This window comes from Lipotes vexillifer, unplaced genomic scaffold (assembly GCF_000442215.2).
Source record: "Lipotes vexillifer unplaced genomic scaffold, Lipotes_vexillifer_v1.1 scaffold306, whole genome shotgun sequence".
Lineage (NCBI taxonomy): Eukaryota > Metazoa > Chordata > Mammalia > Artiodactyla > Lipotidae > Lipotes > Lipotes vexillifer.
The window spans coordinates 2,949,130-2,964,028 of record NW_006789814.1 but is presented as its reverse complement, the minus strand read 5'-3'; the positions used below and the strand labels follow the sequence as shown (position 1 = coordinate 2,964,028).

Below are 14,899 nucleotides of genomic sequence, written 5' to 3'. Positions count from 1 at the left end.
CAAAAAAAAAAAAAAAAAAAAAAGTAAGAATTCATCAGGAAAAATGGGCTTTCTGTTTTGGGTCCAGCGTTACTTGAACTGTAAATCTAAGATCGACGTGTGGTTGGAAGTTGCTTAAGTTCCCGTTTCATAGTAAAGCGTCGATACGGACTTGAACCCTGGCAGTTAGTGAACACCTACTGCGAGGAAAGGGTCTGGGTCTTGAAGTACCCCAAGCTTCCCGCTGACACCAGTTCCCCAGTTGTTGTCCCCTGGGGGCAGCAGCTCAGCCCTGAAGTTCACACCACTGATGGGAGGGTTCTGTGTCTACTGTTTCACTAAAGGTCATCCCTCCACTCCTGGACTTGTACAGAGACTGCCTTGCTGCTCCACAGTTACCTGCATCTTCTCAGCAACCCCAAACTGATTTCTGTCACACTTCTAAAATATCCCAAATTATATTTGGACTTCGGTAACATCAGTCCCCTGACCAGATATCTAAGCAGTTTCCAAATAACCCAACCTGGGAGGGAAAAAGCAAATGAATTCTATCACCCAGCCCCTGACCCTCTCTGTTCACTCCCTATTAAGAATTTAGTGGTAGCATTTAAGACAATGAATTGTAATTTATAAAACTGCCTTCTTACTGCGTAAACTTTGTCTGTGAGAGAAGCGTGGCCAGGGCATATAATTTCTCACAAATAAGCATGGGCTTCTGTTCCTGCAGGTTCACCAGAGTGGCTCGGGCTGGTCTCCAGTGGTGAGTGCTGACCCCCTTTTCTTCAGGATCTCTTGTCATATGTGTAGATAAAGGGTTGTAACTTTATCATCAACAGATATTTATTGAGGCACTTTCCTAGGCACAGGGAATCCAATTCCAACCTGGGATTGGCACACTTTTTCTGTAAAGGCTCAGAGAGTAAATATTTCCAGTTTGTGGGCCATACAGTTGCCACTGTCATAGCTGGAAAGTAGTGATAAGCAAATGAATGAACGTGGCCGTTTTCCAATAAAACTTTATACAAAACCAGAAGTGGGGCCACAGTTTGCCAACCCAGGTTAAGCTAGTAAAGGAAACGAGGTTTCTTTATTTCAGCTGAGTTCACTGTCACTGCCGCATAAGGCCGTATGGTGACTCTTTCAATACCCCCAATATGGTAACCGTTTTCTTTAATGATTTTTTTCGAAAAAAAGAAAAAAGATTTAAGGATTCAAAGAGTGAATATACTCACAGATCACACAGTAATTTTGTCCCCCCAATTTTTTCAGCCAGAGCTCAGACAAAAGACATAGGGAAGTGCCTTGCATTGTGGTTTTAAGTAAAATGTTTCTTGCATCATCCTTTCTAGTTCCTGGAAGACAACTTGGGGGTGATGTCGGTGGGTTTCTTGCTCAGCAGCCCCGATGATGCCGTTATCTGGAGGGGACCAAAGAAAAATGGTTTGCCACTCTGCTTTCTGTCTCTTATCACGTCCTTCCAAGGGCAGAATTGCATCCCGTCCTGTCAGGATGGCCTCAGGCTCATCCTGCTGGGCTTCATAGAGGATTATTTTTATGCATCTGGTTGCATCTTCACTGGTTGAAGAGAGCCAACAGAAATACCAATTTTATTTAATAAAATGTTATAATTTTAAAAATCTATTAGGGGTTTTTCTCTCCTAAAAATCTCCCTAACCCTGAAATTATTCCTAAGGTGGTTTGTGTTCTTATTTGTGTCAAAGAGAAGTATGTGAGGTGAAATCAGTAGCAGGTTGACTAGGCATTGAGGCTGCAGGTAATGATGCGAAAGTGCCTATCTGGGCAAGGTTCCTCAGCCTTGGTGCTGTTGGCGTACTGAGTCAGATAATCCCTTGTTTGGGGAGGGTGGGCTGTCCTCCACGTCACAGGGGCTTAGCAGTACCCTGGCCTCTGTGCTCCAGAGGCGAGTAGAACTCCCACCCTAGTCATTGACGAGCAGACATGTCCCCAGATATTGCCAAACACCACTGATTGAGAGCACAGGTGATCTGTACGTAAAGGTCACGAGCTGTGCTTCTGTAAAGAGAGTCAGAAGGACGGGAGAGAGGAGGCATCCCCGCAGCTTCTCCTTGCAGGCATGATCAAGCAGTTCCTCCGAGACGTGGACTGGGGCGAGGTGGACTACCTCATTGTGGACACCCCACCCGGGACGTCGGACGAACACCTCTCGGCCGTGCAGTACCTGGCCGCAGCGCACATCGATGGGGCGGTGATCATCACCACGCCGCAGGTGAGCCAGGGCCCCCCACCCCGGAGGGTCTCTTTCTCCGACAGCCCGAGACCCTGGGCTCTGCAGCATACCGACTGGGATCCGCAGAAACCTTACGTTTATCTTCGGTCCAGCCACTGTCAGCGGACAGGGAGGCATTAGGTGGCTGGGGCGGGGGTGGGGGCCAGGGGCGCCTGGCCCGAGGATGGCGCTGGAGAGAAGACAAATTTGTCGTTAGGAATGTTTCCTACTGAATTTTTAAAGAGAGGCTGGTGCCCACCCTTAGACCAGCAGTGCTCTCGAGAGTAGGTCCCAAAGAAATGACCTATGAGAACAGTGGAGTGGGGACGTCCGCTCTGATGCGGGTGCTGACAGTGGGCAGGGCTTTCCACGTGGGGCAGGGGCACATGGGAACTCTGTGCTTTCTATGAACCTAAAACCGCTCTAAAAGTCAAGTCTAAAGCAACAGCAACAATCGAGTTGACACAAGGATGGCCTCTCTGATACCATATTTACTCTGAAAGGAAAGAGAGTCCCCTTGGGTTCAGGAGGAGGGGAGCGGACCGAGCAGATGCCGGCCCTTCTCCAGGAAGCCTGGGGGGACACCCCATGTTTGTGCACTACCTCTGTATGTAACTTCTCTAGAAAATGTGACTTCAGGCTGGGGATGCCCACTTTCTCGGAGCCCTGCACGTCCAGCAGCTGGCTTTCTTCAGGGGTCATTTTTATTTTTATTTTTTTGTGAGAACTGCATTTTTTAAAATTAATTAATTTTAACATCTTTATTGGAGTATAATTGCTTTACAGCGGTGTGTTAGCTTCTGGGGGGTCGTCTTTGACAAAGCAGGGCTTGTAGAGGTTACCAGGGAGGGAACCACAGCTGCACTGAGGTGACACACTTGGTAACAGCCCGTTTACTTTCTAGCTAAATGCCCCTCCGTCTGTACCCCAGCCTCAAGGGGCTCGAGGGCCAAACGTGGGCCTCAGGAGAATAGAGGACTCAAAGCCAGGGCCCTTTGAAGGCCTGTGACCATTAAAGCCACAGATGTTAAGGAGTAGCCGTATTTGACAGCACACGACCCTTGGACACGTGTCTGCAGTAAAATTAAATGGGGGACTGGGGTGGGTACTAAGCCCTGATTATCCACAGTCCTAACGCTGTAAGATACACACTGAGAGTCCAGAAGTGAATTTGAAGGGATCCAAACCTGGTAATAGTCCTTATTTTCTTTTTGTGCATAAAGTTGCTTGGGTTCATGATAACCAGGATCAGAGGTTGATGTACTTTTTCTGTGAAGGACTGGAGAGTAACTGTTTCAGGCTTTTCGGGTCACACGGTCTCTGTCACGGCCCTTTAGCTATTCCGTTGTGGGGCGAAAGCAGCCCGAGATACTGTGCAGAAGAGTGGGCCGGGCTGTGTTCCAGAAGAACTTTATTTACGAAAATAGGCAGCCAGACGAGCCCACAGGCTGCCCCTGACCTGGAAAGCTGTGCCCACTCGGCATCAGCCTAGTACATTGGCGGCACAGTGGAACATGGAGGTGTGTTAAAGGGTAACTTTCCTGCAGATTCGTTGTACGGTGGACATTTGCCTGTTCAGGTTTATCCTTTGAGGTTTGTGGGAAGTAAGTAGCACCTGGAACAGGGCTCACATGTGGTCGGCACGAAACAAATGTGGAACACGGGGCACGGTCTCTAACGCTTCATGGTGGCGATGCCACGGCCCTGCAGCCATCCCTCTACCACGCGGATGTTCTCTTTTTATGCTTTGACTTTGACATAACTGGATTTCTTGAACCTGGACAGGAGGTGTCGCTCCAGGACGTCCGGAAAGAGATCAACTTCTGCCACAAGGTGAAGCTGCCCGTCATCGGGGTGGTGGAGAACATGAGCGGCTTCATCTGCCCCAGGTGCCAGGTGAGAGTACGTCCCACCAGGTCCTGTCCTCCATGCCTGAGGAAGTCGTAGGGGTGGATCTCTGGGAAACTGTTTCTATTTTCCCCATCATTTCGGGAAGTGGAATCAGTTAAAACCCTCTGTTGCTGATTTAATGAACATTCTTTTCACATTCAAAATAGCCATTTTTTAAAGTTGCTTTAAAATGTGGTCCATTCGTATGATTCTGAAACGAAATCAGGATTCCTCCCCCTTTAATTTGCCTCCCAGAAGGAGTCTCAGATATTCCCGCCGACGACTGGGGGTGCGGAGGTCATGTGCCAGGACCTGAAGGTCCCGCTTCTCGGCAAAGTGCCTCTGGATCCGCGCATAGGTGGGTGAGTCCCCGGTGGAGCCTGCACGCCCTCCAGCTGAGAGGAGCAGTGAGACACGTGGCGGCGGCGCGTAGCCGAGGGAGCAGGAGAACTTCGGGGCGGTGGGAGGGGCCTGCAGAGGAGAGGAGAGACTGGTCAGGGAGATGCCCGGTGCAGGGGGGCAGGAGGAAAGGAAGTCACTAAGGGGAGGGGCCGGGCCAGGGGTGACCTGGGGAGGCGGCAAGGGGCGTGCCTTTGAGTCTTCTCTTACACAGGAATTAGGTTCTGACTCAAAGTCGGGTACAGAATTAGCCTTGAAGACTCCCAAGGAAGGTGCCCCACATGTCCAGTGTACAGGGAAGCCCGGCGCAGCCCTCCTTGCGCCCGGCTTCTCTTGGTGAGCGTGAGGGGAAGTCGCTGGCCTGCCTCCGGGGCTCACGCTCCTCTCTGAGTGCCAGAGTCCTCCGGGGACCCCACCTCCACCCCACACTCACTCCGGGGCGTCGGCTCGCTGAGTGGAGTGGTGAGGACACCCACCACCAGACTTCTTTCCCCACGGTAGCAGGAGTTGACCTTGCTGAAGTTAGGTGTGAGCCCCCCCATGAGGAAGTGGGACAGTTAGGTTACGCAGAGGTGCCCGGGCCTGAGGGAAGCCTACAGAGGCCGACGGCGCTCGGGCCCCAGTTGTTAGGAAGTGAGAGCCTTGGGAACGTGGGCGCCATGTGCACCTAGAGGCTGAGGCCGTGGCAGCTGTGCTGCAGGAGAATGGGGAGGAGACTAGGGCTGGGGCCTGGGCGTTGCCAGGGAGGGGGGCACACAGAGAGGGAAAGTGCCAGGATTTGAGAGGTGTCACGGACGTCTGTGCTGCCCCGTGTGAGCCACCGGGGAGATGGGGACAGCACCGAGAACCGGCTGGCTCCCTCCTGGTGCTGTGTGGAGGCGGGCGAGGCCTTGGCTTGGTCAGCAGGCTGGGGAGAGAGGTCAGGAGTGGAGGGGGACGTGCCCGCGACGGGGGGTGAGAGGGGCCAGGAGCGCAGCTTGGAGGAGGCCTGCCTTGAGGAGGTGGACGGAAAGAGCCCCCGAGAAGCCCGGGGGACCCGGGGAGCAGCTCCGGAGATCGCACTTCGCTTGTTTCCACGCCCAGCAGCACTTCTGGTATGTGGTTTCCCCAAGAAACAGAGAACTCGGCTGCTTTTCCAGCCTTCCCCACTGCTGTAAACTGTCTTTGCATTGACCAGAGCTTCCCTCTGGGCCGTAGGAGCAGGTACCTCCCCTCAAAGGCCTCCGGCCCACATGAACTTGTGGGGGACAGTGAGTGGTGGCAGCCTGTCACCGCCATCTGCTCCAGGCTATGCTGCCGCCTTAGTCCTTAGAGCAGCTTACAGGAGAGGTGGCCTGGTGCAGCCTCTGATTCAGTGCCGTCTAGCGGGCACAGTCCTGTGTGACAAGGTACATGTCCCCAGACCTCACCTCTGGTTGTAGCTGCAGAGAGCTGGGCCGGCGTCAGAAAGGACCAGTGGTTAATGCCGTGACGCGCTGCGGCGAGGCGGGCAGGGCCAAGTGAGGTCGCTGTGACCTTCCGGAGCCGCTTCTGTCTGGTGACGGAACAGCCACGTTACCAGGAACAGACAAGAGGCTGCGAAGGATGCGCTCAGCCCCTGTGGGAACGTGCAGCAGAGGAGCGGCCGGGCTCTGGCACCGTGATCCTCGGCCTCCCCAGCCCCGCACGCCTGAGGGTCACGCGGAAGCACGTCTGGGGCCGGGCGCCCTGGCCTAGATCCGCGCTGCCCCAGCGCTGGCTGCGGGCTCCGGCGGGTCCTTTCCAGGCGCTGAACCTCAGGCCGCACCTGCGAGGTGGGCACGGTGATGGAGCCACTGCCAGGGGCTGCACAGATGGAAGGAGGGCCACGAGGGGAGCCTTGGACAGGGCAGTGCCCAAGGGGTGCCTCCTGCAGGTGACAGGCAGGAGAGGGGGAGGTTTGTGGAGATGGGGAACTGACCAGAGCGCATTTATAAGGGGACAGGCATGTCCTCTGGGGAAGGGAGGACGGGGAGTGAGGGGACGCTGAATGAAAATCAGAAGGAAGTGGCCCCACGAGCCTGTTGTGGGACCTGTGACTTCCCAGACCCAGTCCAGCGACCGTGAACTCGGAGGCTTCCCTAGCTGCTTCTGCCACGGTTCACAGTGCCCGGGCCACATGGGGGCCCACTCTGCCCCCCGTCTCGGGTGTCCCTGTCCCACCGGGCAACATGCTGGGGAGCTGAGGCGACGACTGCTCCACGGTTGGCCTGGCCAGGATCCCCCAGGAGGCTGGGGAGCGGCTGTGGGTTGTGGAACCACTGATCCTGCTTCTCCAGCAGGGGGGTCGGGGGCAGAGGAGCTGGCAGCAGGGTCTACCCAGGACCAGATGGGAGGGGAGCACGCCGCCTGCCCAAGGTCCTGCCCGTGCTCACCTGGATGCGAGACCACCTGTGTGTCCCGAAGCGGCACTGCAGTACACAGAGCAGATGGATTGATGCCAACCTGGAGTGACCTTCAAGATAAAATTACATATGGAGAAAGCAACGGGCAGAATATGTGTGTCATACACTCCCAAGCATTTTTTTTAAATACATGCATGTGTATATGTATATATATGCATATATTTCTAGAAGGATACTTGAAACACTGGTAGCCTCCTTTGAACTCATTCTTCATGGTATTACCTTTTGTATTCCATACTCTTACTGTGTGCCTTCATTATCTTTTTACTGAAAGAATGAATTGGTCTTTAAAATGCAGGTTCCTGGGCCTGCCTAGGAGCTGCTGTATCTGATCACAATGGGGGCCCTGGAACCTGCATTTGCTGCATATGACCCAGATGACTCGCAGGCACACACACTAAACACCATCAGCCAGGTACAGGTCAGAGCTGCGAGGAAACGCTAGCCAGGGTCCCTGCTGGATGGAGGAGGGGAAGGTGAGGTCCTCGAGACCCCGACATTCTGTCTCAGCTTTGATCTTCATTACGAGTGAGGTGGGCTCGCTCTTCAGTGTCACGGGCACAGAAAGAGCCCCAGGTTCACATCACCACTGTGCTTTCTTCATGGATTTTCTTTCCTTTGTTTCTTTAAGGTAAGAGTTGCGACAAAGGACAGTCTTTTTTGGTTGAAGCACCGGATTCACCAGCCACTTTAGCCTACAGAAGTATAATTCAGAGTAAGTGTTTAAGTGAATCTTGTGAATCCAGATGGCACGGGGCCAGGAAGTGACATAAATGAGCAGAGTGGGCTGGGTGTGAGAAGGCCCCATTCAGGATCATAAATGGTCACTGCAGCCATAAGTGGCCACACAGCTTTGGTGGGGACACTGGGGTAGTGAGGTCTGGGATGACCCCATCAGCCCAGGAAGCCAGGAGTCTTGAAAAATCTTCCGGTACATCAGTGTTGTGAACTAAGTCATAGTTTAAAAAACACAGTGAAGTTTATGGTATAGGAAATACACCTCAATAAAGCTATAAAAAGAAATTAAGAAGAAAAAAGCAGCACAGTGAGCCAAACCAAACCCATGTGCAGGCCTGATTCAGTCAACAACAGGTAGCTGTCAGGGGCGTTGAATTTAAGGCAGAGGTGTCGTCAGTAGTTAAAGCTTTAGGCTCCCGGTTTGTGGCTGAGTTCTTTTGACCTAGTGAAATGGTGTTGAGGGTAAATCACATCATTTCCGGGATTCTTGATCTGTAGAATGGGCCAGCATGAGGCCTCCAGTTGTGGTTATAACCACAGATGGGCAGTGGGCAGTATTGGGCTCACTTGCAGAGATTCAGGGCATAAGCCGAAATGGGACTATTGGGAGAATTAAGCCACCTGGGGACTCCACCCCATCTAGACGCGGCCTCGCCAGCAAAGGGCAGGGCCACCAAGAGCCGCCACTGCTTCCTTGCCTGCTGTCTTGTTTTCCAGGAATCCAGGAGTTCTGTAGTCTGCGTCAGCCGAAAGGGGAGAACCTCGTCGGCTCCTGAAACAGGAGGACGTTAGGAACACAAGCAGCACGTCCCATCACACCTGACCAGCTGGGTGACAGAGCAGGGGTCACAGGCAGAGAGGGACCAGCCCCAGGCATGGTGTGAAGTCACTTTTTCAGAGACACTTTAATTATCTAACATTTGTACACTTTTCTTTAGAACATATGTAAAGGGCGTTCTTTACAGATGTGCCATTTTAAAAATAAAAACATCTCAAACCTCTGCCCCAAGGCCTGCTTCGTGTAAAAAACCAGCGGCTTGTGGGTCATGGAATTTTCTTCTCTGTCGGAAGCTGTTCCATTACAGAACCTCTCACTTGAGCCTTCGCTGCCTTGGAAAATAAGCCTGAAAAAGAACCAAGGGGACAAAGGGGTGAATGTGTGGCTTCGCTGCAGATATACAGTCACAGTTTCAGACAGCATAGTGCAAACGCTGTTCCTCAGGTGGAGAAAAAATTAAAGCAGTGATAGATCCTCCTGCTGGGGCTTGTCCTGAGGTCAGTGCACACCACATGGCTGGGCACAGTCAAAAAACCCTCAAATCACCCACATGAGGACAGATTTGGGGGTCAGTGTCGACACCCTGTATAGGAATGTGTATTCACTATATCCAGCAATTTCCAGTGTCAGACAACTTACAGGGTTTTTTAACATTAAATAAAAAGGAGAGAGATGCAAACTCCAAGAAGATCCTCATTGCCATGAGACGCTCCCTCTGAAAGACACACAGGAACTGAGAGCAGCTGAGGGAAGAGTAAATTCCCAGTTCCCATCTTATTCCAGGCATGGAAGTGGAAGGCGGGCAAATGCCTTGCCCTCCCCTTCTCGTAGCCCACCCCGCTTGCCTACCTGTTCAAGGTGAGGAAGGTGGGACCCCTGTAAAGGGCCCACCCAGACCACAGGCCCAGCTGAACCCAGGAGAGCTGCACTTCCACGGGAGCCCCCTGCCCCGCACCGTCCAGGCTGCCACCTCGATCCCACCTCTTACCTAATACTTGTGAATCTCCAGCCCCTCAAGGCCAGGCTTCCGGAAGTCTCTTGGACAGGCCTGCAAGGGGAAGAGGCTGCCCTGGCTTTCTGTCTCACATGTGTGTGGCCTGATCCTGCTGATTCAAGGCCAGAGCAAACCCACAGTGAACTGAAAGCCTGTTGGGCTGGTTGCTCAAGGTCTTGGTGTGAAGCTGCACTGTTCACATTTAAGATGGTTCAGACCATTTCAGGAAGAGCCTGGTCAAATTTAGAAGATCTATTTCTCTCCTAGAACTAAGGCTAGTTTAAAAAAAAAAAAGTTATGGTTCTTAATTCTGTCGTTTCAAGAAATCACTCAAAACCGACAATGGCAGTCACAAAAAGACAAGCGCTGTATGATTCCACTTAGGTGAGGTCCCTAGAGTCGTCAGATGCATGGGGACAGGAAGTAGGTGGTTACCTGGAGCTTGGTGGTGGGGGGGGATGGGGAGTTAAACATTCAGTGGGTACAGAGTTTCAGTTTGTGAAGATCAGAGTTGTGGTGACATGATGATGTGGATATACTGAACTGTACACTTTTTTTAAAAGGACTCTGCCACTTTTTTTTTTTTTGTCTGCGTTGGTTCTTCGTTGCTGCGCACGGGTTTTCTCTAGTTGCGGCGAGTGGGGGCTACTCTTCATTGCGGTGCGTAGGCTTCTCATATTGCAAAGCGCAAGCTCTCGGCACGCGGGCTTCAGTAGTTGTGGCTCGCGGGCTCTAGAGTGCAGGCTCAGTAGTTGTGGCGCACGGGCTTAGTTGCTCCGCGGCACGTGGGATCTTCCTGGACCAGGGCTCGAACCCGTGTCCCCTGCGTTGGCAGGCAGATTCTTAACCACTGCGCCACCAGGGAAGCCCTGAACTGTACACTTAAAAATGGTTGAAAGGGTAAATTTGGTTGGGTATATTTTAACCACACACACAAAAAAGCAACTAACCATGGAGGCCTGGCTGATATGGAAAACATCAAAACCTGCCATTGCCAACAGGCCTCCTTGACTTTTAAGTGTCTGGAGATCAGTGGTCCAGGAATCAGACTTCAGTAACTCACCGTCTGGAACACCGTCTGGGACAGAAAACTGGCTGTGACTTTGCTGATGTCACTCTCGCCTCCCATCTTACAAAGGACGTAGCCGTACAGGTTAGCGGCTTGGAGAGAAATCCCAGCTATCACGAGGGCCTGCACTCAGACAAAGCAAATGTAATTCTCCTAAGAGCACGTATTGAAATATTCCTCCCAAAGCAAGTAGGAGTGGCTCCAGCCCACACCTGCTAGTAATAGCCAACCTCTATGGAGTGTTTACAAATACTCATGGACCCCTTTTAATCACCAGGAACCCGAGAGGTTGGGGCCGTTATCATCTCATTTTACAGGGAGGACATGGAAGCTCAGGGAAGCTAAAGTTGCCTGAGGTCCCAGAGCTGGAGCGAGGCTGAGCCGTGATCCAGACTCCAGAGCCCACACTTTTTTTTTTTTTTTTTTGCGGTACTCCTTCCTGACCTTTTAATCAACAGTTTAAAACTGTATTTCCCAGTTCCTCTGAGGCAACTTTCCAAACAATCTGTGTGACTCATTTTGCTCAAATCCCTCAAGAACCCTTTCTGTATTAGACATCTTTATTCCCTTCTTAAAAGAGATGTGCTGGGTCTAGTTTCATGATGTCACCCACAATGGTAGGTGTTCAATATATATTAGTTTCCTTCTATTTTCTTGAAGTTCACGTACGCTATATAGGTCTGTAAAACAGTGAAGTTTGTATGCAACTAATCAGCAAAGGAATTAAGTCAATACAACACAGAATTTGTGTCGATGCCTGCATGATTCTTCCCTCTACAGTAATGTCTTGTGCCTCCAATGCATAGCAGATGAAAGGGAAGGACACTAACCCAGCTGAGCTGGAGAGCCACAGAAGAATGACGACGGGCTGTTGAGTATGCACCTCACCCTGTCTTTCTTTTCTCTGTTTCTCCACATGCTCTCTTTTGGAAATGTTTATTTGTTGTATGTTTTTTAAAATTTTTCCTGGTCTTTTGTCACTCTTCCCATGTCTCCATAATTCAACAGCCTTAAACTCTTTTTTACACCACCCTTTCATCAAGATTCCTTGCATCGTACCCCTCTAGAGTGCAGGCTCAGTAGTTGTGGCGCACGGGCTTAGTTGCTCCGCGGCACGTGGGATCTTCCTGGACCAGGGCTCGAACCCGTGTCCCCTGCGTTGGCAGGCAGATTCTTAACCACTGCGCCACCAGGGAAGCCCTGAACTGTACACTTAAAAATGGTTGAAAGGGTAAATTTGGTTGGGTATATTTTAACCACACACACAAAAAAGCAACTAACCATGGAGGCCTGGCTGATATGGAAAACATCAAAACCTGCCATTGCCAACAGGCCTCCTTGACTTTTAAGTGTCTGGAGATCAGTGGTCCAGGAATCAGACTTCAGTAACTCACCGTCTGGAACACCGTCTGGGACAGAAAACTGGCTGTGACTTTGCTGATGTCACTCTCGCCTCCCATCTTACAAAGGACGTAGCCGTACAGGTTAGCGGCTTGGAGAGAAATCCCAGCTATCACGAGGGCCTGCACTCAGACAAAGCAAATGTAATTCTCCTAAGAGCACGTATTGAAATATTCCTCCCAAAGCAAGTAGGAGTGGCTCCAGCCCACACCTGCTAGTAATAGCCAACCTCTATGGAGTGTTTACAAATACTCATGGACCCCTTTTAATCACCAGGAACCCGAGAGGTTGGGGCCGTTATCATCTCATTTTACAGGGAGGACATGGAAGCTCAGGGAAGCTAAAGTTGCCTGAGGTCCCAGAGCTGGAGCGAGGCTGAGCCGTGATCCAGACTCCAGAGCCCACACTTTTTTTTTTTTTTTTTTGCGGTACGCGGGCCTCTCACTGTTGTGGCCTCTCCCGTTGCGGAGCACAGGCTCCGGACACGCAGGCTCAGCAGCCATGGCTCACGGGCCTAGCCGCTCCGCGGCATGTGGGATCTTCCTGGACCAGGGCACAAACCCGTGTCCCCCTGCATTGGCAGGTGGACTCTCAACCACTGCGCCACGAGGGAAGGCCAGCCCACACTTTTTTATGCTGTTGCTCAGACTGTCCATAGATATTTTGTTTCCTCATTGAATGACTCAGATCATGGCAATGCAATATGATAACTCTGAAATAAAACTGCAGAACCCTGAGGCTAGCTTATTCCTACTGAGGAAGGGTTCCCTATCCAAGGTAGGATGTCATGCACTTTTTCTAAAAACTCCTCTCTCAGCAGCATTATTCAGAGCCAAAAGCTGGAAACAAATAACCATTGATTATCTCACTGATGGATAAATGGATAAACAAAATGTGGTCTAATACCAGGGAATAGTATTCATCCATAAGAAAGAAAGCAGCACTGACACCAGCTACAACAGAGATGAACCCTGAAAACAATATTAAGTGAAAGGGCTCAGTCACACAAGACTACATATTATATGATTCTTTTACAGAAAATGTCCAGAATAGCCAAATCTATAGAAACAGAGAAATCAGTGGGTGGCAGGGGTGGGGGGGACAGGTGTATGGGGAGGGTGATGGCTAAAGGGCTCAAGGTTTCCTTCTGGGGTGATGAAAATACCCTAAAACTGACTGTGGTGATGGTTGCACAACCCTGTGAATAGACTAGAAGCCCCTGAATTGTACACACTAATGGGTGCACGGCCTGGTATGTGAATTCTATCTCAAAGTTGTTTTGATTGATCGGTCGATCAATAGCAAAAACCCACTCCTGCAACCACCGGTTCTATACAGATGTTTCAGCAAATGTTGCCTTACCAGCCACTTGAGCTTCAAGGAAAATAAGGAGCTAAAAAAGAACACGATCCAAATCATGGGGCAGATGATGAGGCCGAGCCAGAAGACCCGAGCTTCCGCCTCTGTGGCAGCCACGGTATTTGGAGAGACCTGTGGTGGGAAAGTGATTCGGTTGCAATACTAGCGAAAATGGTTGCAAAGGAGTGTGCTATGATTTTTGTTCACGTCACACGTGCTTCTGCCACACGTGACTTTGAACGGAGCGCCAGCATCAGTGGGCTTTGTGTACGGCGGGAATCAGATCCCACAAAGCTCAAAAGGAACCCATGGGAACTTTCCATGGCCGTTTTCCCGGTTCTGGCTTGACACGTATTGGAGAATACCTTTCTGGCTTCAAAAATCCAGTGGCTTTTCCCATCTTCGTCGATCTGGTTCCACCAGCGAAGGCCCACCATGAGTCGTCCGGTTACATTCTGAGGAAAATGGACAGAATGTCTCCAAGCAGGCCACGGGTCATTCATTGATGAATAAAAGTCACCATTTCATGCCAAACTTGCACCGTGAGAAGGAGAGGGGAACTGAACTGTGGGGCTTTTTCTCAAAATCAGTTTTGAGGCCTCTAATTCTTAACTAAGCTTACCTTCAAAAGCAACCTAAATGTCCATCGACAGAATAACAGGCAAAGAAGATGTGGTACATATATAAAATGGAATATTACTCAGCCATAAAAAAGAATGAAATAACGCCATTTGCAGCAACATGGATGGACCCAGAGATTGTCATACTGAGTGAAGTAAGTCAGAAAGAGAAAGACAAATACCGTATGACATTGCTTATATGTGGAATCTAAAAATGTGGTACAAATGAACTTATTAATGAAACAGAAATAGAGTCACAGATGTAGAAAAGAATCTTATGGTTACCAGTGGGGAAGGGGAGGGAGGGATAGATTGGGAGATTGGGATTGACATATACACACTACTATATCTAAAATAGATAATTAATAAGGACCTACTGTATAGCACATGGAACTCTACTCAATATTCTGTAATGACCTATATGGGAAAAGAATCTAAAAAAGAGTGGATATATGTATGTGTATAACTGTATAACTGACTCACTTTGCTGTACAGCAGAAAAGTAACACAACACTGTAAATCAACTATACTCCAATAAAAGTTTTAAAAACAAAGTTTCATTCATGAAAAAGAGGACTCCCCAGACACACAAACACACACACACACACACACACACACATATTCATATTATATAGAATTTTAAAATATATTATTATAATATTATGTCATATGTAAAATTTACAAAAAATCCAAACCCCTATGGCATTGTCACCCTCATATACTACATGTTTGCAAGCATGACAGAAGCCATTTATTCAACTAAGCAATGTATTTTCTTCTCTAATTTTAAGTGACAGTATTCGGCTCAGTATTCTTAAGTACATATCATCAGTTTAAACCAAAGTGCCTCTGAGCCCAAATCATCCACATGCATCAGAACTGTGAGCATCTGGAAACGCAGACACGTGTTTCAGGAGCGAGGCTGTCACAGGTGAGGGGGCCTTACCTTCACAGACCAGAAGTCGAAGGACAGGAGGAAAAGAACAGTGACAAAACAGCCC

General features: G+C 50.1%; 2 protein-coding genes across 2 annotated transcripts in view; one reads left to right on the top strand and one right to left on the bottom strand.

Moving 5' to 3' along the window:
- The window catches only part of NUBP1 (NUBP iron-sulfur cluster assembly factor 1, cytosolic), an 18,789-nt gene extending 10,110 nt beyond the window's left edge, over positions 1 to 8,679 (top strand). Inside the window, exons 5-11 of the mRNA XM_007462832.1 lie at positions 707 to 739; positions 1,329 to 1,419; positions 2,073 to 2,227; positions 4,013 to 4,123; positions 4,373 to 4,475; positions 7,571 to 7,654; positions 8,395 to 8,679. Coding sequence (XP_007462894.1) covers positions 707 to 739; positions 1,329 to 1,419; positions 2,073 to 2,227; positions 4,013 to 4,123; positions 4,373 to 4,475; positions 7,571 to 7,654; positions 8,395 to 8,453 — 636 coding nt within the window. The 3' untranslated portion in view covers positions 8,454 to 8,679. The remainder of the gene's footprint in view (positions 1 to 706; positions 740 to 1,328; positions 1,420 to 2,072; positions 2,228 to 4,012; positions 4,124 to 4,372; positions 4,476 to 7,570; positions 7,655 to 8,394) is intronic.
- A 764-nt stretch (positions 8,680 to 9,443) lies between these two features.
- Positions 9,444 to 14,899, bottom strand: part of TVP23A (trans-golgi network vesicle protein 23 homolog A) — a 40,636-nt gene continuing 35,180 nt past the window's right edge. Inside the window, exons 5-9 of the mRNA XM_007462841.1 lie at positions 14,845 to 14,899; positions 13,644 to 13,733; positions 13,282 to 13,410; positions 11,913 to 12,041; positions 9,444 to 9,503 (exon numbers count right to left, since the gene is read on the bottom strand). The exon at positions 14,845 to 14,899 is cut by the window's right edge and continues 93 nt beyond it. Of these exons, the coding sequence (XP_007462903.1) occupies positions 9,444 to 9,503; positions 11,913 to 12,041; positions 13,282 to 13,410; positions 13,644 to 13,733; positions 14,845 to 14,899 (463 nt within the window). The remainder of the gene's footprint in view (positions 9,504 to 11,912; positions 12,042 to 13,281; positions 13,411 to 13,643; positions 13,734 to 14,844) is intronic.